General features: G+C 44.7%; 1 protein-coding gene across 1 annotated transcript in view; it reads left to right on the forward strand.

Annotated features, from left to right (window-relative positions):
* The window catches only part of klhl29 (kelch like family member 29), a 244,400-nt gene that overhangs the window by 173,601 nt on the left and 49,979 nt on the right, over nucleotides 1-20,820 (forward strand). Inside the window, exon 10 of the mRNA XM_080491025.1 lies at nucleotides 5,621-5,819. Within this exon, the coding sequence (XP_080347151.1) occupies nucleotides 5,621-5,819 (199 nt within the window). The remainder of the gene's footprint in view (nucleotides 1-5,620; nucleotides 5,820-20,820) is intronic.

Here is a 20,820-nt window from a genome sequence, read left to right on the forward strand (position 1 = left end):
CAGGTCACAGCATTCGTCTGGAGGGACGGCGCTCGCATTCACTCTGCGTGCCTGCGCATGAGGGAGTGATTGCTCAAGAGCTTGTTGGAGATGGAGGGAAATGGAGCTGGATGCATGCCGCCTCCTCTCATCTCCTAAGAGTATGTCACTCACTGGTCTGAGTGTTGTGAGTACTCTCGTTTACCTAGCTGGGTGTCGCACGCGCGCACAAATATAGATAAATGAAAGTCTCACCCTTTTAGCGCACACGATTTGTCCTGCATGCATTTGGTGTATGAGCTCCGGGGGGGGGGGGGGCTGTGTAGCTCAGCCGTCATCAATATTTACCAGAGTTAACACTGTCAATAAGAACATGCAACACCAATGCAGAAACGCCAGATTTGAACCACTGATGTTCTCACTGTGTGGAGACGGTGCTCATTATGGAGGCCTTGTTTGCCACACCTCCTGTATTAATGTTAGAGGTCCTCCAAAATAATCAGCGACCCTCGATTGGATAAAGCAGTGAAGACTGTTGAAAAACTCAATTTAAACATGTGAGAAAAACTGTTAGTCTCACATTAAAAAGACACAATTTAAGAATAAAAACTGCAGCAGTATTATCTGTAATGTCGTGCAACTCATTGTAAATTTAGGAGCTGGCTTGATTTCCTTCCTTAAAAAAAGCAGTGAGATTACCTCGTCACTTCCTGCAAATATAAAGTAATTAGTTACATATGAACCAATCACTTGCACTACTTGTAATCGTCTCCTTCCGGAAACAAGTTGCAAACACCAGCAGACATGACCAGTAACCCTGAGTAAATATTAGTTCATCACAGGGCCTGTGAATACGTCCAACTTTGTGAAATGAATCCAGAAAGACAGACTGAGTTAAAGTTTAACAAGACATTCCTCTTCTAGTAGAGTTTACTCGAGACGACACAAACTAAGTAAAACTAACAGTAAGATGACACTCCTCCAGCTCTGCTACTGTTGTTTTTTTTTTTCTCCACGGCTGCAAATAAATACCAACATTACAGTATTAGATTACATTTTAGTAATCCACAACACTACTGAGAAACATTTTTACTCTTTAAATAGAAAGGGGAAGGTCAGCGACAGAATAAAGTTGATTTTGACTCACAAAGCAGAAGTGTGTTGAGGCGTGGATGTGCCAGGTCTGCTGAGTGATTCAAATTGGTCTCACTCCATCATTTAATTAGTATTTCTTTTGTGTGTTTTATACAAAATATCAAAAAGTTGAGCTTGAACTGGGTGTAAGTAACATTTGCTATCTAAACACCAAAGACCTAGAAATGGCCCTTTTTTTTTAATAAATTTATTTTCCAAACCAAGGAAAACTTGACACCTAATGGTGGTGCCTGGCAGAAAGCATTGTTATGATGTTAAAAGAGGATCTGGCAGTGAACCCTTATGAATAACCTGAGAGAAACAAGGTTCCCACTTTCATTTGCACCTTTAAGCAATGCTCAACTCGCTAAGTGTTTTCATCAGCATGCTCACAAACACAACCTTGACATACCGACGTGCGGCAGGTAAATGCGCCATTATCAGCTCTCTCTAATGAGCAAGGGGCGCACAAGCAGCAGTGACTGATGGCAATCGCTCTCGATTGGTTAGTCGTTCATCATCATCATCATCATCCAAAGTTTTGAACAAAGGGAAATTTTCATCAGATGATCAGGCAGACTAGAGAGTCGCAGGGTGTCAAAGTGACTACATTCCATCTCAAGAGGAGTGCGAATGTCTGCGCCAGATTTCTTGGTAATCCATCAAAGAGTTGCTGTAGATGTTTGTCTCAAAAACCGAGAATGTGAGCCTCATTTGTTGGAAGAGATAAACAACAGTCCTGGGTAAACACTGTCTGCAATAATTTCTGCTTGAATAGTTTCAATAGCTGGCATGAAGGAATGACTTCTTTTTTTTTTTTTCTTTTTTTTTTTTCATGGGGTCTGACACTTTGGATTTGAATATTAGCACCAAGTGTGCAACTCTCCCTCATTTCCATGTCGATATATGCATGTGTGGGAGGAAGAGCGAGGAGCGGGAATGGAGGTGGAGAGAGAGGCAGAGAGTAAAAACCAAGTGGGAGAGATAGTGAGTTAGTTAGAATTAAAGATGGAAAGTAATTCTGGGGTTTTTTTGGGAAGGGAAATAGCGGGACAGGGTGGGATGGGGATGGGGGGGGCAACAGAGTTAAAGTGGAGAAAAGAAGCAGGGCGATCTTAATACACACATGCACACACACACACACACACACACACACACACACACACACACACACACACACACACACACACACACACACACACACACACACACACACACACACACACACACACACACACACACACACACACACAGGGGAATCCCAAGCTGTTTACAGTACTTTGGTTGTTTGTTTAATCAGAAGACAACCTCAGAGATCGAATATTCCCAATCTCTTTAACAAGATTTAAACTGAGCATAGCCCCTAGATTAACAGCATCGCCAACCAGTAACAATTCACTACCATCACAGTACAGACATTACAGCTGAATGTTCCCGTTAATGTTGTGCCGTGTGTGTGTGTGTGTGGTTTTATCAGTAAGTAGCAGCACTAGCCATCCTTACCTATTTTGCAGAGACCAGATGCTCCCTTTGAGGTACTTTTACAAGCATTAAAAGGCATTTGGCAGGAGAAGAGAGGCTACAACAGATGTGGGTTAGTTTTGTGGCTGGACTTTGGAGATGGTTCGAAATGCATGCTTTTGTTTCTCATTTCCCGCAGGTAAGAGAAAACATACGAAAGCTTTCGCGTGTGCGACTGAGTGCTGGCGTGGGTGTGGCTCCACATTGTGCCAGAACAATGTGCCTGGAGTTTCAATAGAGACGCTGCTCTTGCCTCAAGTTCTTCAACTGTATTGTGATATGTCAGTTGTTTCCCAAAGAGCACTTCCGTGACCGTTTTTTCCATGCCTGCAGCCATTGATGGCTAACGCACCATGGTATGCACAAAGAAAATAGAAGCACCTGGTACGGGAACGCAGCTACAAGCAATTTAGATTTTCCAGCCCGACAGAGCTGTGTGGTTTGTTTTTTGGACCACAGGAGGAGAACAGAACATTTCGGTGGGATCCACACAGCGTGTAATGTCCGTACCTAAGAAAAGCAAAGAGAAATCCAAACTAGTCCATCTGCTCCTCCTAATAAGCGCAAGATTTCCAGATGTACCCCACAGGCGTTTGAGTACATTTATTTCTGCAGAGCCACTAAGGGCACCACCTGGCTGAAACTGCCCCAAATACAGCTTTAATTTAGCACCGAGGGTCAGAACGGTCAGTGGTAGACCTATTTCAGATGACCAGCAGCTGCTTGGACATGAGGTCCGAGCAAGAAACAACATTTAATACAACAAATAGAAATAGTATGTTTCCCACAGATGTTTGTCCATAAAGGCTTCACTCCTAAATATGTTTTTTTTTTTTTTTTAATGTGTGCACATCCGATTACAGGTCTTAAAAACTTTGATACGATGTCCTCGGTCCAATCTACGTGAGGCTGTTGCAAACCTGGTGGAAAGTAGCTTGTAATAGAAGTCCAGAGCAGTAAGCCTGAAGCTTAAGTCGTCCATTTGAGTGTGACATGACTCAGTAACTACTGGGGCAAATCTCTCACTATGGGGCCACTTTAATTGGAAGTAGTAGCTCCTCCTGAGCTCCGAAGTCCTCCCATAAGAATATTGCTGTTGTCAGTAGGCAGCTTTGACTTCTCCTACTCCTCGCTGCGTTTGAGCCGAGGTGAGGGGATGAACTGCGAGTTGTTTGTGTGGGCAGCGAGCCGTTTGTTTGGCAAAGTGCGCCGCGTTGAGCCGCGTTGAGCCGAGCACGCGGGAAGTGGACAATCCCGCTCGCGGGACGAGAGGCATCGTCGTCGGCCGACTCCCCCGACCGCGGCCGAGCCGTCACATCCTCCCTCGCATCTCTTTGTCCTTTCTTCGGGTCGCTTTAGTCCGCTCGTCCGGACTCTCATCTTTCGCTGATGCTTTCCTCTCTGCTATGTCTTCCCTCATCTTCCCCATCTTTTCATGCCCGTCCTATTCACTCGCTCACTCCTCACCTCACTCCTTGTCCCTCTTTCTTTTTTCTGCTCAGACGAGCCCCACACATCAGTGGGAAACAAATGAGACGTACGCGGCCGGGTGAAAAGAGAAAAAAGGCCTCAGGTGTGGGAGAGAGAGGGGGCACTTAAAGCACAGCGTCAGCTTATTATATCCTCCGTTGTTTTGTCGCTCTCCCTCCGCGCGTTTCGGTCACGTCGCCGAAGGGGGTCACCGGGGTCAACCCCCGCCCAGATCGCTGTCGCCGTGTCCAAGCTTGTTTACAGCTTTTACTGTTGTCAACGATGAGACTCCCATGAGGGCACACATACGCTTGTACACACATACTGGAAATGAGGGGGGGAAAAAAACAAAACACTTGGCAGTCAGCTATAGACAAGGTTGCCATGGCAACAGCCTGTCCTGCCTCTGTCTGAACACCTATACAATATAAGCGCAAATAAATGTATGCACACCGAGAGGTGCAACAAGCACATCTGCACAGTTATTAGTGATGCTGCTCTCCAGGATTTTTTTCCACTGCTGAGGTTCATCATCACACACCAGAGCGTCACCCTATGGAAATAAATGAATATAATGAAGCCAAATTGTGTCAAATGAATCGTTTTCTCTTGCATGTCACCAGGAAGAAAGAGAGTCTGATGGCACTGAAGCGGCGTCTTGGCTTGAATGGGTTGTGTTTAGCCAGAACAGAGGCTTAATTTAGCTGCAAAAGAGCACAAGCTTGTCTGTGGAAAGATTTGATTTGGAGTCGATATAAATCAGAAGCACAAGGTGGAAAGAAGATGCACGTTCCCACCCCCTCCACCACGGCACTGCCTCGTTTCAGCTTGCACAGCGACGCTGAGTGAGACGGTTCGCGGACCTCACGAGAAACTTTGCGGAACGTTATTTGTGATTTCTTCTTCACAGATGAATGACTTCTAATGATGAATTGAGTTGTTTCTTCAGAAAATTACTAGCTTAGATGCCTCCCGCTGCACCGAACGCAGTCTGGATGTTCCCAAGGTGCTTTCTTGTTTCTCTCTCTCTCTCTCTCTCTCTCTCTCTCTCTCTCTCTCTCTCTCTCTCCTCGTCAGGGTAATTTGTCCTACACAAGTAGAAAACACAAAACTGACAAATGCAGGGTGTTTGAGGTCCTGACACTTGACGGTAACTGATCTAATGGTCTTGCCGCTGCCAGGCTTCCTCGGGCTGACAGCACAGGCTTTTATTGGACATGATAGTTTCTTTTCCTGTCTTTCAAGGTATCTAAAATTGGTTATTTGCGAAACAACAAAAAGTGCATTTGTAACGAAGTCAGAAGTTGATTCCTTGTAAAAGACTTTTTGTCTGTGCTTATCGAATCTGATCCACTTTCTTTCATCACTCCTGACTATTAAATCTTAATTCATTTGATCAACATTTAACTAGTACTTGGTTTTGTTTCTGAATATTTCCACAGTTGAATTATTTAATCATCGCACACTGTTTAAAGCCTGTAACGTCTAATTATCCCCCCTCTTTTCTGGCTCGCAGCATTTGTCGGAGCTGCTGGCAGTGGTCCGTCTTCCCTTCATCCACCCGTCCTACCTGCTGAACGTAGTGGACAACGAGGAGCTCATCAAGTCCTCGGAGGCGTGCCGCGACCTGGTCAACGAAGCAAAGCGCTACCACATGCTTCCCCACGCGCGGCAAGAGATGCAGACGCCCAGGACTCGGCCGAGACTCTCCGCCGGTACGTAGGCACACGCACACACACACACACACACACACACACACACACACACACACACACACACACACACACACACACACACACACAAGCAAAGCTCAAGCTGTGTGCGTCCTCCTCGGCCCGGCCTTGGTGGCAGTGACACCATCTGACTCCCACATAATCGACCTACAGCACATTGTCGGCATCTGTGCGCCCACGCGCACATGTCCACTCTTCATACTTTGCTGCAGCGGGGTTACGGGAAGGTCACGTGTCCAGAAGGCGGACCCTGACTTGTCACAGCACGCTATTGATTTCATCCCACAAACTGGTAAGATTTAAGACTCCGGAACATCTTGCGCACAGCTACTGTAAATGCTGGAGCATACACGCGCAGCAACAAGTCAAATTCCCAAATGTGAGGACAGGTTCTTATTTCACCCTCTATAATAAATTACCTCTGCAGCCAAGCTTGACTGAGGTGACTTGGTAAATTGTGATTCTGGTTTTGTTTAGGTTTTTTTTCTTCCTGCAAGCTACTAAACCTAAGCATTTTTATTTATTTATTTTTTCTGCAAGCTCAGCACGTACGCATCTTCTAACAACATTTTAGCACCGGCGAGGCACAGGCAGTCAGGTTTCCTGCTCTCTAAGCAAACAGCCAATCATCCGCCGTCTGCCTGCCACCAATGTCCGAGCCATTTGAGGCCCATGTTTGTTTACATCATTAAAATCAAAGAATAATTCATGGAAATTGGAAGGCGCCTGCAAATTGCTGTCGGCCATTTGATTTTTTAGGGGGTTTTTTTCCCCCCAGGTTGGCCTGGACTCCACACTTTCCCCCAGTAAAAAGCTGCCTAATTATAGTGCCTGCATGGTACTCTGAGTTTTGCACCGGCACACCTTACCATGCAGCACAAGTTATTTTCCTCTCGGTAGAATAAAGATAATTGCCTAACAAATGGCGCTTTATGGAGAGGTCAGTTTGCCAGCCAGAGTTTATTTGCCCGTAAACAAACATGGAGAGAGCTGTGTTAGGTCAGTATTTTTCCCGTCTTTAATTGTCTCTAATGCAGTCGCAGGGGGCTTCATAAAGAATCATTTGCCTCTTGAGCAAATACATTTGTGGCGTTACGTGCAATCAGCATCATCCCATTACTCATCCACGATCCAGTAGTTTCTCTTTTGTTCTCAGCAGTTCTCTCCAAGCATTTTCTGTCAAGGCCCCTTTTATAGTGTTTGGTATGTGCATATCTTATGTGCTCTACGTCCCCATTATGCAGGTTGAAGTGTGTATTGATTCTCAGTAGCTCATGGCTCTGTACAACAGAATTATATAAATGCACAAATGCTGCTGGGATGAATACATTCATGATGCATGATGCCCCGGTGGCTCAACGGATGGGAAATATATGGAAGTTTTCACAATCAAGTTCTGCGCTCCTCCGAAGCCAAAGTCCTTATTATGTATGACTGACTGTGAGGGTCCAGCATTTCATCTGTGTGTGGGAAAATCTTTGGCACAGCAGCGGTAAACATAAATATACCGCAGCATTCGGTTTTCATTCGCTAATTGCATGTCTTCTCGTAGATTTGCCCCGAGTCTGTGTGTGTCAGCAGTCGTGATTTTTTTTTTTTTATTTATTTTCTGTCTGCACGCTCGTGTTACTCAACCATCTGCTGCGTTGGACAGGGTGGGCTCCGCACAGCGGGGCGTCTGGTCACAGGGATTGCAGAAGGTAGACAAAAAGATAGGTATGAAAAGAAGAAAAAAAAAAAGAGGAATAAAAGACTAGAAGGAGAGTTTGAGGTTGTTGGGGAGTGTTGTTGGCACAGACTGGATCAGAAAGGGAAAGGGCACGAGAGAACAGGAGGAGAGGTCAGTATGTGGTCAAAGACGGCGCCGGGGGGGGGGGAGGGGGGGATCAGAAATGAAATTTGAAGGGCAGACATTTGATTGAGTTTATTCCTTGAGCATGTGTCTTCTTGTGTAAGCAGTAAATCTGAGTGTGTGTGTGTGTGTGTGTGTGTCTGTGTGTGTCTGTGTGTGCCTGTGTGTACTTTAAATGTGCACAAGCAGATGGGGCACCACCTGAGCTCGGTTGATAAGTCTGTCAAGCGGAAAAAGAAAGGAAAACTGCCATCCGTGAAGCACTTCTTGCTGAGCGCAGTCAATCTGTGAACTTGTGAGTCGCGTGCATATGTGGCTGTATTATAGTGTGTGTGTGTGTGTGTGTGTGTGTGTGTGTGTGTGTGTGTGTGTGTGTGTGTGTGTGTGTGTGTGTGTGTGTGTGTGTGTGTGTGTGTGTGTGTGTGTGTCTGCAGGGCTTAACACGTACACTCTTTCTTCTCATGATGAATCTTCATTGAATTACACTTTTTCAGCCTCGAATTTTGAGTTACTGGTGCGAGACAGACTCATAATTAACGTCCTTTCAGATCTCGATCGAAATGATTAAGCGTTATACTAACAGTGTGTGAGAAGAGCCCAACCACATAATTGGGACCATATAAATATTTGAGAGCACGTAACTGTACTGATAATCATATTTAGATACTGCAAATGTACCACATAGTTATTTGTAACGCGCACACAAGATTGAAGAAACTAAACTGATCAATACACAAAACACAATTTATGAAACCACTAATCACTGAGATTCCTCTCGTACGCTCTCCTAGAGGGCTGCGTGGTGAGGTAGTGGTTAGCATTTAAGCGGCACAAGGAGAAAATCCCGGTTCGAGTCCGGTTTGAGGTCACCTTGTGCATGTTCCCCTTGTGTGTAGCTGGCGGCTCTTAAAGTAGAAGGATGTTCTCCTTGTTCTGTAACGAGTGGAAAAACTCAAGAGGCGCCAAACATTCACAACTGTCTAATCTGCGATAAGCCCCACTTGTTCTCAAATTGCAGGGTTGTTTTTGGCGTAGTGGATCTGACCGGTGCCTTTTACACTGCAAACACTGTCCGTGAGGAGTTTGCATGTTCTCCTTGAGCCTGCATGGGCTTTCTCCATCACTCTGTCGACTTCTAACAACCCAGTCACATGCTTGTTAGAGTAATTGGTGACTCTAGTTTGGGTTTAGTGGTGAATAAGTGTGTGTGTGTTATTGTGTGTCTCTGTGTGTTGGGCTTTGATTGACTGGCAACGAGTCCACGGGGGTGGACAAGGGCTCCTCGCGTCTTCCCGAATTACACCAAAATACAAAGAAGTTGTGAAATCGCGGTAATCCAGGGATACAAACAGAAGTAAAACACAATTTGTTTGCATATAGTCTCTCGCACATGGTGTTCATTAGGGAGCTTTTAGAAGTGCAAAGATGCTGATTTTGTTTCCCAGAAGGAGAATCAGGCCGGCTTGTTACGTCTCGCAGGCTAATTTTACCAACTGCTGGCTATGAGCCCTGAGAAGATATGTCTCATTGTGATGCATGTTGGGATGGGGTGTGCACTTAGTCTGGAAATTCTAAAAGTTAAATTGGGTAAAAGCAACGGGGTAGTGAGTCGAGGTAGATTAGGAACCGTACACATAGAAACTGAATCGCAGCACACTGCGTCAGTGTTTGGCGAAGCTAAGCAGCGCAAGTACCCCCGAACATGCAGACATTGGAAAGCATGTTGTTCATGAAACATTCACATATCTGAATGTTTTTAATGTTATATTTAGTTTGGTTTATTAACCGGTCCCTTCTCCCTTTCCTTACCAAGTATGACTCCACTTGTGAAGTGGACTTTACACTCAGCCACCACAAAACCGCTTGAGTAATGTTTATAGTTCTACATGTTTTGAATGATTGCAGTAGATTTCTTGCATTTTACAGAGAATCATGGTGTGTCTGCAAATACCCAAGCTCAATTTCTCACTGTTACAATCTATTCTGCACACAGCCCGTCGGACAATGGTACATTAAACACTCATGTAAGCACTTTGAAACTTTCTTCCAAGAAACAAAGACAAATGTTTGGCTTTTATCTACAGAATCATGCTGGGATCTAAAACTTGAGACGGGGTATTTTTTTGTTCATTCCTTCCCGTGTTTCTTTGCATTTTAAAAAAAGAATAAGAAATCGGTTTTCGTTCTCAGCGGCTCCTTTTTGTTGTCCACCTCTGGTTTCACAGACGACTATCAGAGAATATCAGTCGATTACTGAAGGGAAATTAAAAACATGCGCATTCGCAGGTGAGTTCTGCCGTTTGAAGTCTTTTTGTTCTCCCCCTTCTCCGAGTGGCTTTACAGACATTTTTTTTTTTTTGTTCCGATACACATCAGAGATAATCACATCCCCGGGAAGCGCGAGTCACACTAAATCTAAAAATATGTGTTTCGTGTCAGTTCGGAAACAGGATAATTTTCTGTGTCAGCCTATGTGTGAAGGGGTGTAATCCAATCCTGGACTGCCAAATCGTATGAGTCCATGTTTACTGTATTTAGCTGGTCTAAATTTCACATGTGATTCAGAGCAAAATGGAAGGTTACTAAACCACAGCATTTACCTAAAAACAAGAAAACGCCTATTACTTTTTAGTAGGAATATTAACTAGAACGGCAAGTATCATCAAATGATGGTAAAAGCTACCAAAACAACATAAGATTCATTTTATATTTTAGCACTTTCAATGGTTTGGCCAAATTGAGCTCATAACTCATGTCAAGGATAAGATAGCTGTTTAATATGAATATTAATGGACTATGAAGATACATTCTGCAATGTGTTTATGAGATGGAATAGCATGAACTTTATTTATTTATTATTTTTTGAGTGTGTAACACAAAAGGGAGACATTTTAATGACTACTTGCTCCATTAGCTGGAAGCTCTAAAAAAGTTCCTTCTCTTTTAGCTGGATGGAAACAGCCAGATGGGGGTTTTTTTTGTTTTGTTTTTTGCACACACCCCTAATTGTCTTGTTTTTCCAGGTTTTTTTTCTTTATATAGACTTTGGCTGTGCTGCATTGTCGGAACTTCTTTTCTCGGTTTAATTGCCTTTTTTTTTTTTTTTTTATTGATTGTTAATTTTTATATCAGTCACTCTGACAGGTCCTGGAATGTCACAGTGTTGTTTCCCTCATCGTGTTCCTGTGCAGAGTTAATGACACTAGTATAAATCCCCCAATATATGTTTGCAACAGTACTGTGCAACAATAGTGCAAAGTCTTTTTTTTTTTTTTTTTTTTTTACTTCTCAAGGCATAAACCATAAAATTCGGAATAACCACCGTGACATAAAGTTTATTTTTGAGCTGCTTCGCTTACTAAAGAAACGAGACATTTCTGTCTCGTTTTGCTCTTATTTTATATTCTGGAACATTTTATTGAGTGAATGCTCTGCTCATTAATTTTATTAGATGTTAATTAGTAAGCCACAAAGATATTCTGCAGAGAAATTGGTTGTCTGTGATCTTCAAACATAAATTCAAAGAGTGGTTGGTATTCAGAGGTTTTTTATGCAAGTGCAGAAGGTGTTACTGCTTTCTATTAACGTCACCATAAGGAGTGTAGTGATTTAAATATTATTACTTTTTATGCATATTTTCTATTTTGCCTTATTTTGCTGCTGCAGCTGTGAACTTTTTGGGAAAGGCACAGGGCATGTTGTCTTTTGTTAACAGCCTTCTGTCTTTCACATTTGGCCTAAAAAAAAAAAAACAGTCTTGGGTAAAGTGAGTGTCTCCTAATGAATCCGTTGCGTTTTGCGTGCAGTATGTGTATCCATTAGCTGCTAATTGGTTAATTAGACTGTGGATGTGCATCTGATTAGCTGTCATTAAACTTTCCGGGGGATCGGGGGGGGGGGGATTAAACAGCCGCTGGTGCTGCGAGTTTACTCACAAACATTGTCTGAAGTCATGAGGTGCGCTTGGAAATTTTTGGGCGATGTTGATGTTTGTGTATTTGTTTGTGTACAATTACGGAGCAGGAAAAGTTTTCTTTGGTGTGTGTGTGTGTGTGTGTGTGTGTGTGTGTGTGTGTGTGTGTGTGTGTGTGTGTGTGTGTGTGTGTGTGTGTGTGTGTGTGTGTGTGTGTGTGTGTGTGTGTGTGTGTGTGTGTGTGTGTGTGTGTGTGTGTGTGTGTGTGTGTGTGTGTGTGTGTGTGTGTGTGTGTGCGCGCGTGCCCAGAGAAGCTCATACATTATGTTCTCATTTCCTCGTCTCCACATGTGTCGCTGTGCAGGGCTCAGAGGAGGGTGGAGAGCGCCAGGGCAAACTGTTAACTCAACCCAGCCAAGTGGAATAGCACTCAGACAAATGAGCTGTAATGACTAGGAGACGCAGGGGTCCATCTCGGCTCACACTGTTCCTCTGTCTTGCTCGCTCACGCTCGCGAGTACACTCGCATTGTTAAACTGTTAAATGCATACACTGTAGGAGAGACTCTTCAAAAGGGAGCTCTACTTTTTTTTTTTTCCCTCAACCCGGCTTCTCCTCTTTTCCTTTTCCTCACTCCGTCCACTTCATCAGCTGTAATCAAGCGTGCATGCATCTAAAGGCAAGAAAGTTAAACTACGCTAATGCACAGCGGCAGTCGGGGCAGCTGAGATAAGTTTAATTATGTTGTGGTTTCAGTCGAGCGTTTTTCTACACGGGCGCTTTTATCTGTGTCATCATTCTTTACACATGACTTGGTGTTTGCGGTTGAAGATTACTGACTTTAAAGCTCCCTGAAACACGTTTATTTTTTATTTTTTCCTCCCATATTGAGATCAGAGGTGTCTAATGTGTTACAACAGGGTTTAAGCTGCTCCTTAAATTATCTTGGAAATGTTGATATGAAACCTTATTGACCATTTTACATTCCTGGTGCGTGAGAGAAGGCAAATAAAACCCTGCACCCTGCCGGTTGTGTGTTTTGCTCTGAAATAGCTGGATTTCATTAGATCAGCGGAGACGATAAGAAACGGCTGTTCTGTGAGGTCCGAAAAGCCCGTGGGCGTGACATTCATCTCCTCATTCACACCTCCGCCCTGCTCGCCGGCGGCTCCTTGGAGAGTAGTCGTAGCGCGTCGCCACCGCGAAGCAAAGGAGAAGATTTACACCTTGTAAAGACGGCATTAAAGATCATCAGCTGACTCGCCTCTGAAGTCTGCCACCTACTGCCGTCGGCTCAGGCCGGATCCGCCTCACTGAGCCCCTTGACGTTTCTCACAAACTGCTCCTCGTCAACACTGACATCACTTCTTTCTGTGGAATAATTGAATTTATTTCTCGTCTTTCTGTCTGGCTGCACAACCTCAAGACGAACCATTAAGCGAGGCGATGGTAGTGGAGGAGGAACCTGTCAGCAGTTTGGAAAGACAATTAAAAAGCTTTGAGTCTTTTTTTTTTTTTTTTTTTAATGTCAAGACTTTGTTGATTATTGTCCTGCTCCGTGTAATTATTCAGCCTGGTTTGCCTTTTTAGAGCCAATGCAGCGTGAGATTACTCTGTTTTACCTCTCAAACCGGAAAACCAGGATGCAGGAGAATGTGCCAGAAATGTCTTAATCACTCTATGTGAAAAGTGCCCTTCAGCGGATCCTCTTCCGATTTTATTTCTGGAGTCTGCGATGATATTTGCGGGAGAGAGAAGCAGGGAGAAACTGAACAAGCGAACAGGGAAAGAGAGAGAGAGAGAGAGAGAGAGAGAGAGAGAGAGAGAGAGAGAGAGAGAGAGAGAGAGTTGGCTGCAGCTACACACTGGAGAGTTGGAGTATGAGTTCTTGATATTCTATTTGGCTTATCGGTAAAACCTCAAGCAAACACATCTATCTTTTCTGATAAATGTAACATGGAGGCGGTAAAACCCCGATCAGATAACCTTCGGTCTGAATGTCGGCGGAAGCTCCGGCCAAAAGTTAAGGTCCGTTCCAGTTGACCTTTTGCCTGGTGCCCACTGTCAGCCCGAGCTGCCGAGACGGAAGAAAAGAGGGGTGAGCGGTCGCCTCGGCTGGTGCCAGAAAACTCCACTCGCTCTACGTCTGAGCTGCGGTTCGTGTTCAGGCCCAAAGGGAACAGCATTTACCAGAACATGGATCAGCCTCTGCGTCATTGCTCACACCTCCTCTGGCACGTCGACCCCTCCATACCTGCTGAAAGCCTGGGATCCGGCTTCATCCTCATCCAATATTCAAGTGACAGATTGAACCCGCTTTGAGCCTCAGTATTGCATGTGCTGATGGTGTGGTTGAGGTTGTTTCGACTGAGCATGCATGTGCAACTCTGTCAGATTGTCTGTATTACAATGAAATACTGCCACGTCTGAAGCGTGACTTCGCCCAAACGACGAGAAATCCTCCCCTTTCCCCTGAAGCTGCGTCTGTTTTCTACCCAGATTTTGAAATATCACTCTTGTGTAGGATCCCAGTGCAACACATGGATTGAAATATTCAGCAGGAACATCTTTTTACCAGTGACAATGTCCCAGTTACTCGGGAACATCCACAGAACAAACCCAGGATGGTGTTCAGAGATTTCTTCGGTCGAAAGTTGTTGCACCAAATTCTGTTCACACCGACGTGTGCAGGAATGTTGTGAATATCTGGGACAGAGAGCTGATGGGTTTTTGTTGTTTTTTTTTCTATGCAGGTTTAGTGTGTGACAATGTCCCAAAACCAAAGACGGGAAGTCTGAGAATATCAACAAATTTAATCAGAACGGTTTTCACGGTCGGGGATTGATGAAAGCAACTGACAAATTTGACTGAACTTTGCCTTTAAACATGGTTTCTGGGACACTCGGAGCCATAAAGAGCTTTGTCTAAATGTCCAAGTGCAACAGCTAAATGCTGAAGTGCACATTTTTCAACAGATAAACAACAAAAAACACATGGAGACACACACACACACACACAAAATCATCGGCTCGCATACACATTGCACCTCCCTGGACTCTGACATTATTTGGGAGCCTTTGGCCCCCTGATCCTCACCATAGCAAATTAACACCCTGGGAGAGAAATCATGGGATTAAGAGCAGGGTGGAAAAGCTAAAGAGAGAGAACAGAGAGAAGCGGCTGAGATAAGAGGAAATGGTTATGGACCAGCAGGGAGATATGAATGTCTCGGAGCCTTGAGAGGCAGACTGCTGGTATCGCTGCGGCTGTGATATCCACTGAGTAAAAGTCTGCATGCTTCCACTTTTCTCCACTTTCCCACACTTTATATATATGCACCATGCGTACATTTAGGCATAAATATTTATGCATGTGGCACCTTTGTCTACACAGACACTTTTCCTTTGTTTGTCAGACTGGAGTAGATGGTTGTTTGTCAGTGTCATCGCCGTAGTCCTGTGATTTATGCGTTTAATGCCTGGCTGCAAACCACATAGATTTGATTGAAGATAATAACAAAGTTAAGGAGAAATGAAACAACTGAGCTCCAATATGAACAACAACAACAAAAAAAAAAACCCCTGTGCATAATTGTAAGTTTGAATGTACTGAATATCGGGAAGCTAATTTACACTAAATAAAAACGAGAAGAAGAAGTTGCAGAAAGACTTTAAATCAAATAGAAGCTGCTTATTGTGTATGCTGTGCATATTTCACAAAGTTACTCGCATTGATAAACAACCCTCGAACAATGACTCGCCTCCCTGAACCGAGCATGCACTCACTGACTGGGGTCACTGACCGGATCAGTAGCTTTTGGCAATGGCTCCCCTCGCTGGTGGCTGGAAGCCTACTCAGCTCATATAAGACGTGGAGGTGGTGGCTGAGCTATTTAACCTCACTCACTGTGATTCCATAGATCACATTTGTACTGAATCAAATAAAACTGTTTGAATCAGACAAAGCCACCCAAAGCCAAAGACAATCAAGCTCTGCATGTAACCGGTTATCAGTGAGATAATTGTATTTTGTCTGTCAGCAGGTAGTGAACATTGCTGTTTATACTTCATACAAATATGAGAGTCTTATACTCATTCCGAAACAACAGAGCGTTTATGTTGCTTAGCAGCTGTAAGCTTCAGGTTGATGAATTACCATACTAAACAAAGCATACTTAACTTCAAGGCTGCATAGTTTGACTTTCTTAAGGTTTCAGACATTACGCAGTCTGCAGTCTGGGTTCAGAATTGAGAAAAGTCTACAAGTTCATGGATTCCTGCCCGTTCAACGATGAACTGCAAACAGATGAGATTGGACCTTGGGAATGACTTTTAGAGACAATATTTTTCTGGTTTCGACAACTTCAATAAGTAAGCTGTTGAGGGGACAGTCCATGGCCCTCGTGTGCTGAGCAGTGCACTTATCTGCTTCACTGTTCCCCACCGCCGAGCTGCTCCCTGATGTAAACTTGTTTGTCTCTTTGACTCCACCCAATTGAACCCCACAATGTCCCCGTGGCTGTTGGGCTACAAAGTGTGGCTGGTTAAGGTAAGGTCATGAGAGGAGCGTGAGGTGAAAGAACAGGAGGCTGGGAAGGAAGATGAAATGGAGAGTATATTGGAAGAACAGCAAAGGGCTCCTGGGGTTTCAGAGGAAAAGATTTGATGACTGAGAAAGCAAGAGAGAGAGAGAGAGAGAGAGAGAGAGAGAGAGAGAGAGAGAGAGAGAGAGGGCAAAGTCTCCCGGAGGCTAAGACAGAGGAGAGAGAGAGGTGTTCGCTGCAGGCTAAAAAAAAAAAAAAAAAAAAAAAAAAAGAGCGGAATAAGGAAAGCGGGGTCACAGCATGCTGCACCGAGACCCATAAAAAGGTGAGATAAGACCTACGGTGGCAGCAGGAAGGAGACGACAATGCAATCTTTCCGTTCTGTCTTCATCTTTTCAAAAAAACTCTCCTCTCAGGGAACGACTGTACATCCGTGTGTGTGTGTGTCCGTCTGTCCACAGTGAGAATCCAGCTTGCTTGGGCATGTGGCAGTGCAGGGGCAACGTGCTCCTGTCACAGATAGGTTTCATTTAGTTGAAGTCGAATTGGGTGGAAGCAATAGGCGGTAACTGTCAAGGGGGTGTGTGTGTGTGTGTGTGTGTGTGTGTGTGTGTGTGTGTGTGTGTGTGTGTGTGTGTGTGTGTGTGTGTGTGCATTCACATCACGATTTGTAGGTGGGAATCAACTTCAATTTGAGACTGAGTCCTCACGCAAGCCCGTCCATCCCTCCCTACGCATCCTTTTTAGGGACTTTTTCCGGGCACACAATGGCTGAAACTCGCCTCCTGAGGGATTTGATGCAACACTCTGTCCAGATGTTTTCCATCATTTTGCTCAGTAGTCGCTCCCATGCTGCTCCTCTATTCTACTGCCTCATTTAACACTTTGACTTGGTTTTTCAAAGCTATGGTCCGGGGCTGCAGTGGTCAGCACTGGCGCCACAGAGAAAAACAAAGAAGAAAAAGGGCTTGTTTGTAGTTTATCTGGGTGCTACGTCTCTCTTCCACAGAAAACAACATGTCCTGTTTGGTTAATTGGTGAATTTAAAGCCCCATTGACACAATATTTTCAAGTGAAAACAGAAAACTGTTGTTGTGATTTGCGTGTCCTTTTACACGACAGCGGTGCTGGGAGCCACTGATGAGGCGACTTTTTGAAAACGGATCCTAAATTGGAATGCTCCGACTCTGTGGAAAGGGAGGAAAACGCTGCTGCGCATGCGCACCACGGCCATCGTAAATAGTTCTTTTGCCCATGCACGAGCAGATGGACATTAAGAACAATGTCCAGGATGTCAAGTCACTCCCAGTCTATATTCTCCTCGTTTCATGTAACCGCATCGTTTTTGGCCGATCATCCACACAGTGCGGCGTTTTATGAGCCTGAAAAATAGTTTATTTTCAAAACGGGTTCAAGAGTGGAGGAATTTTAAAATGCTGCCTTGGCTTTTGACGTGCGAATGGGCAAGACGCACGTTTGCTGAAAACGATGATGTCATCGCACAATGGCTACTGATGCTAGTTGGTTTAATAAGGCGAGATGTGAATTCACTGAGTTCTGCGTTTTTTGCATGCCCTGGTTTTCCGCTCCGTTTTTGGTGTATTTCTGTGGCGGAGTTACAGCGCCACCTATAGGCTTGGCATATGTACTGCATCCTTTTGAGTAGTTTTCATGGTGTCTCGTGGACGCAGAGGTTTCCCGTTCGGAGTGTGGATGACGAACTTTTGTTTTAGAGTGACAGGAAGAAATAGGATTGTTTTGGCTCATGTGGACAGGGCTTGTGTTGGCACTGTGGTGGATTGGTGACCTATCCAGGTTTTATTCTTCCCTCCAACTACTGTTAACTGCTGGACTTAATGTGGTTATAGAAGATGGATGGACGTTTCAGTGTTTCGACTGGTGAGCATATTTCTTCTAAATATGAAGGACTGGCAGTTATTCAGTATGTTTTAGTGGTAGATGTCCAAAGAATAGGAAGAAAAAAAATGTTGGCTGCTTCTGAAGTGCAGATAAAGTTATACCGGATTGACAAATGAAGCTGTTGTGTTTTCCAAAACTTGTGCCAAGTTGATATTTTCCCTGAATATAGACAGTTTAGAAATATGCCAGCAATATAACAAAAGGTCAGTAACAATCAGGAGGAGGAGACATTTTTCCCCAAACTGCCATGGGTATAAACTCTGTCAGAAAAAAAAAAAAAAAAAAAGAGAGAGCTGTCAAGACTTGGTTATCCCTTCATCCCCAACCGCTCGTCTCCATCCTTCGATCCTCCAGCCCTTCATCCCCCTACCTAAGTCCCATCAAACCCCACGCTGACTGACAGCCGTCCCTGCGAGGCTTCATTGTCTGAGAAGAACTCACACATATGCAGGCATGCACACACCCACGCAACCATCTGATCCGATGCCGTGACTCCCCGTCAGCGGTGCCGCTCACGTGTTTTGTTGCATTCTGACAGGCCGGTGTTGGCTTGTGTTAGCTTGCGAATGTGCTCGGGGCTTCGGGGGGGGTCAAAGCCGCGCCGCAGCCCGAGCGCGCAGATGTGGACTCCCTCTGACGTGTCCGGCCAAGCAGAAAGCGGCGAGGAATAAAACCCCGCACATGTGCGCTAGGTGATGGTGAAGGCCTGCCTGCGTGTGCACGCTGAAGCCGCATGTGGATTTGCTTAAGTTGGCTTAATTAGATTCTGTGGGGATTGAAGTCTGGCGGTTGAAACGGGTTGCGTGTGGAAAAACAACAGAGGAAATGGCTGCTCGTTATTTTGTCTTTTTCTAATTTCGTCCTCTTTACATTTCAGGATTCAAGTGAGAAATCAGACCCGTGGTAGGAGGAAATTTAGCATTCGTTCACCCTCAAGGATGCGATTGAATTGAATATTTCTCCCTTAATAATTTGGACCTATACAGATAATAAAAGAGATGTTTAACAGTGGAACATTGATTGATCTGCTCCTAGAAAAATAAACCAAATTGGCACAGAAACAATGCCAAGCTAATTGAAGCAGTCAATATCAACAAAGTGAAACGGCTAATAAGATGAAAGCAGAGGAGATGCAAAGGGATGAAGAAATTCTGCTCGACAAAAGCAAAGAAAATCGCTGTACTTTTAAAATCCAATAGAGTTGAAGAATGGTGTGTGATAAAGAGAAATAGAGTGCAAACATGTACAGCAATAGCAGCAAACTAATCACGAAGAAGAACAATCGCAGAACAAAGTCAATATAATTAATGTGAGAGTGTAGGTATGGTGGGAGGCTCATGAGAGGGAAGACAAAGTATGCTTGTTTTCACTCTTTCTTTCTTTTTTTTTTGGTCAAAGAACAGCCGCCGTAGCTGCAGCTGTCCTATAAAACCACCCTGCTATTTATTAAGTGCATTTCCAAGGTCTGTTGGAGGTCTTGAGGGGATGTTTGAGGCTGGGAGTGAGGGTCAAAATGCCACACAGCCACGGAAACAGACCCATCACCAGAACAGGTTCAACCCAACCCCCCCAAAAAAAAGAAAAAGAAATCTTTCATAGCGGAACTCCCAAGTTTTCACATCTTTCACACACCAACAGAAAAGGGCAGTAACGTCTTCCAAACCCAATGCCTTTTTTTTTTTTTTTAAACCCACGCGAGCAAACCTTCATCGGTGCGGGGACATCGCCGTCCCACGCAGAGGAAGACTTTCTCGAAAACTTGCTGAGGAAAAGAGCCCGCCGGCTTTAAGCTGTCCACTAAGTCTAAGCTGTATGTCCAAGATATGTCTGCGGCGCTGCTTACTGCTCCGTTTGCTCAGCTTCAGCAAAGCCCATTGTAGTTTTTGTATCTTTTTTTTCTCCCCCTCTTTTACCCCCGTTCCTCCTCTTCAAGAAAAAGTCTCTGTTTTACCAGCTTTGAAAGAAAATAGGAGCTTACGGAGTAAAAAAAGGAAAAACCAAAAAGAAACAAGTGAATAGTTTTAACTGAGAGGAGGAGGGGCTCTGTCAGGATGTACGTGAGGAAGACTATCGATCCAGGTGAACTAGTGTTTACCTCCAGGTTCGGAGTTTATGAAGATTACCTCTCCCTTCCTCCCTCTTTTGCACCTTTCCTTCTCTCTCTCCCCCCCCCCCCCCCCCCCCCCCGACTGGCTGCTGCTTACAAACACACAGCTCATTTTTGTCTGCCGTCTCGTCTGCTCGCTGGAGCCTGCCGCCGCCGCCGAAGACTGAGAGGACCTGAGACGCACATGTGGCCGCCTGCCAACCTGTTTGTGTGTTTTGGATCACTGGTGTCTTTATCCACCAGTTGTGTGTGTGTGTGTGTGTGTGTGTGTGTGTGTGTGTGTGTGTGTGTGTGTGTGTGTGTGTGTGTGTGTGTGTGTGTGTGTGTGTGTGTGTGTGTGTGTGTGTGTGTGTGTGTGTGTGTGTGTGTGTGTGTGTGTGTGTGAGAGAGTGTTGAGAGATGTGCTGAGCTGTTACAGCCTTGAGTAGCGAGCAGGTTTGGAGTATCCCCCTCCTTAATCACTCAAGGTGCACGCTCACATACAAACACACACAAATTGATTTGCCTATTGATTTTCTTTTTTTCTCGCTGCTCTCTCATGCGATGCCCGAGCAGTGTATATTTCACTGCGAACGTGTGGACGAGTGAATTTGTAGGTTGCCGCTTATGGTGTGTGTCAGGAGCAAGAATTTGAGCGCTGGGCTGCAA

Source organism: Lipophrys pholis (genome assembly GCF_963383615.2).
Source record: "Lipophrys pholis genome assembly, chromosome: 21".
In the NCBI taxonomy this organism is placed as follows: Eukaryota; Metazoa; Chordata; class Actinopteri; order Blenniiformes; family Blenniidae; genus Lipophrys; species Lipophrys pholis.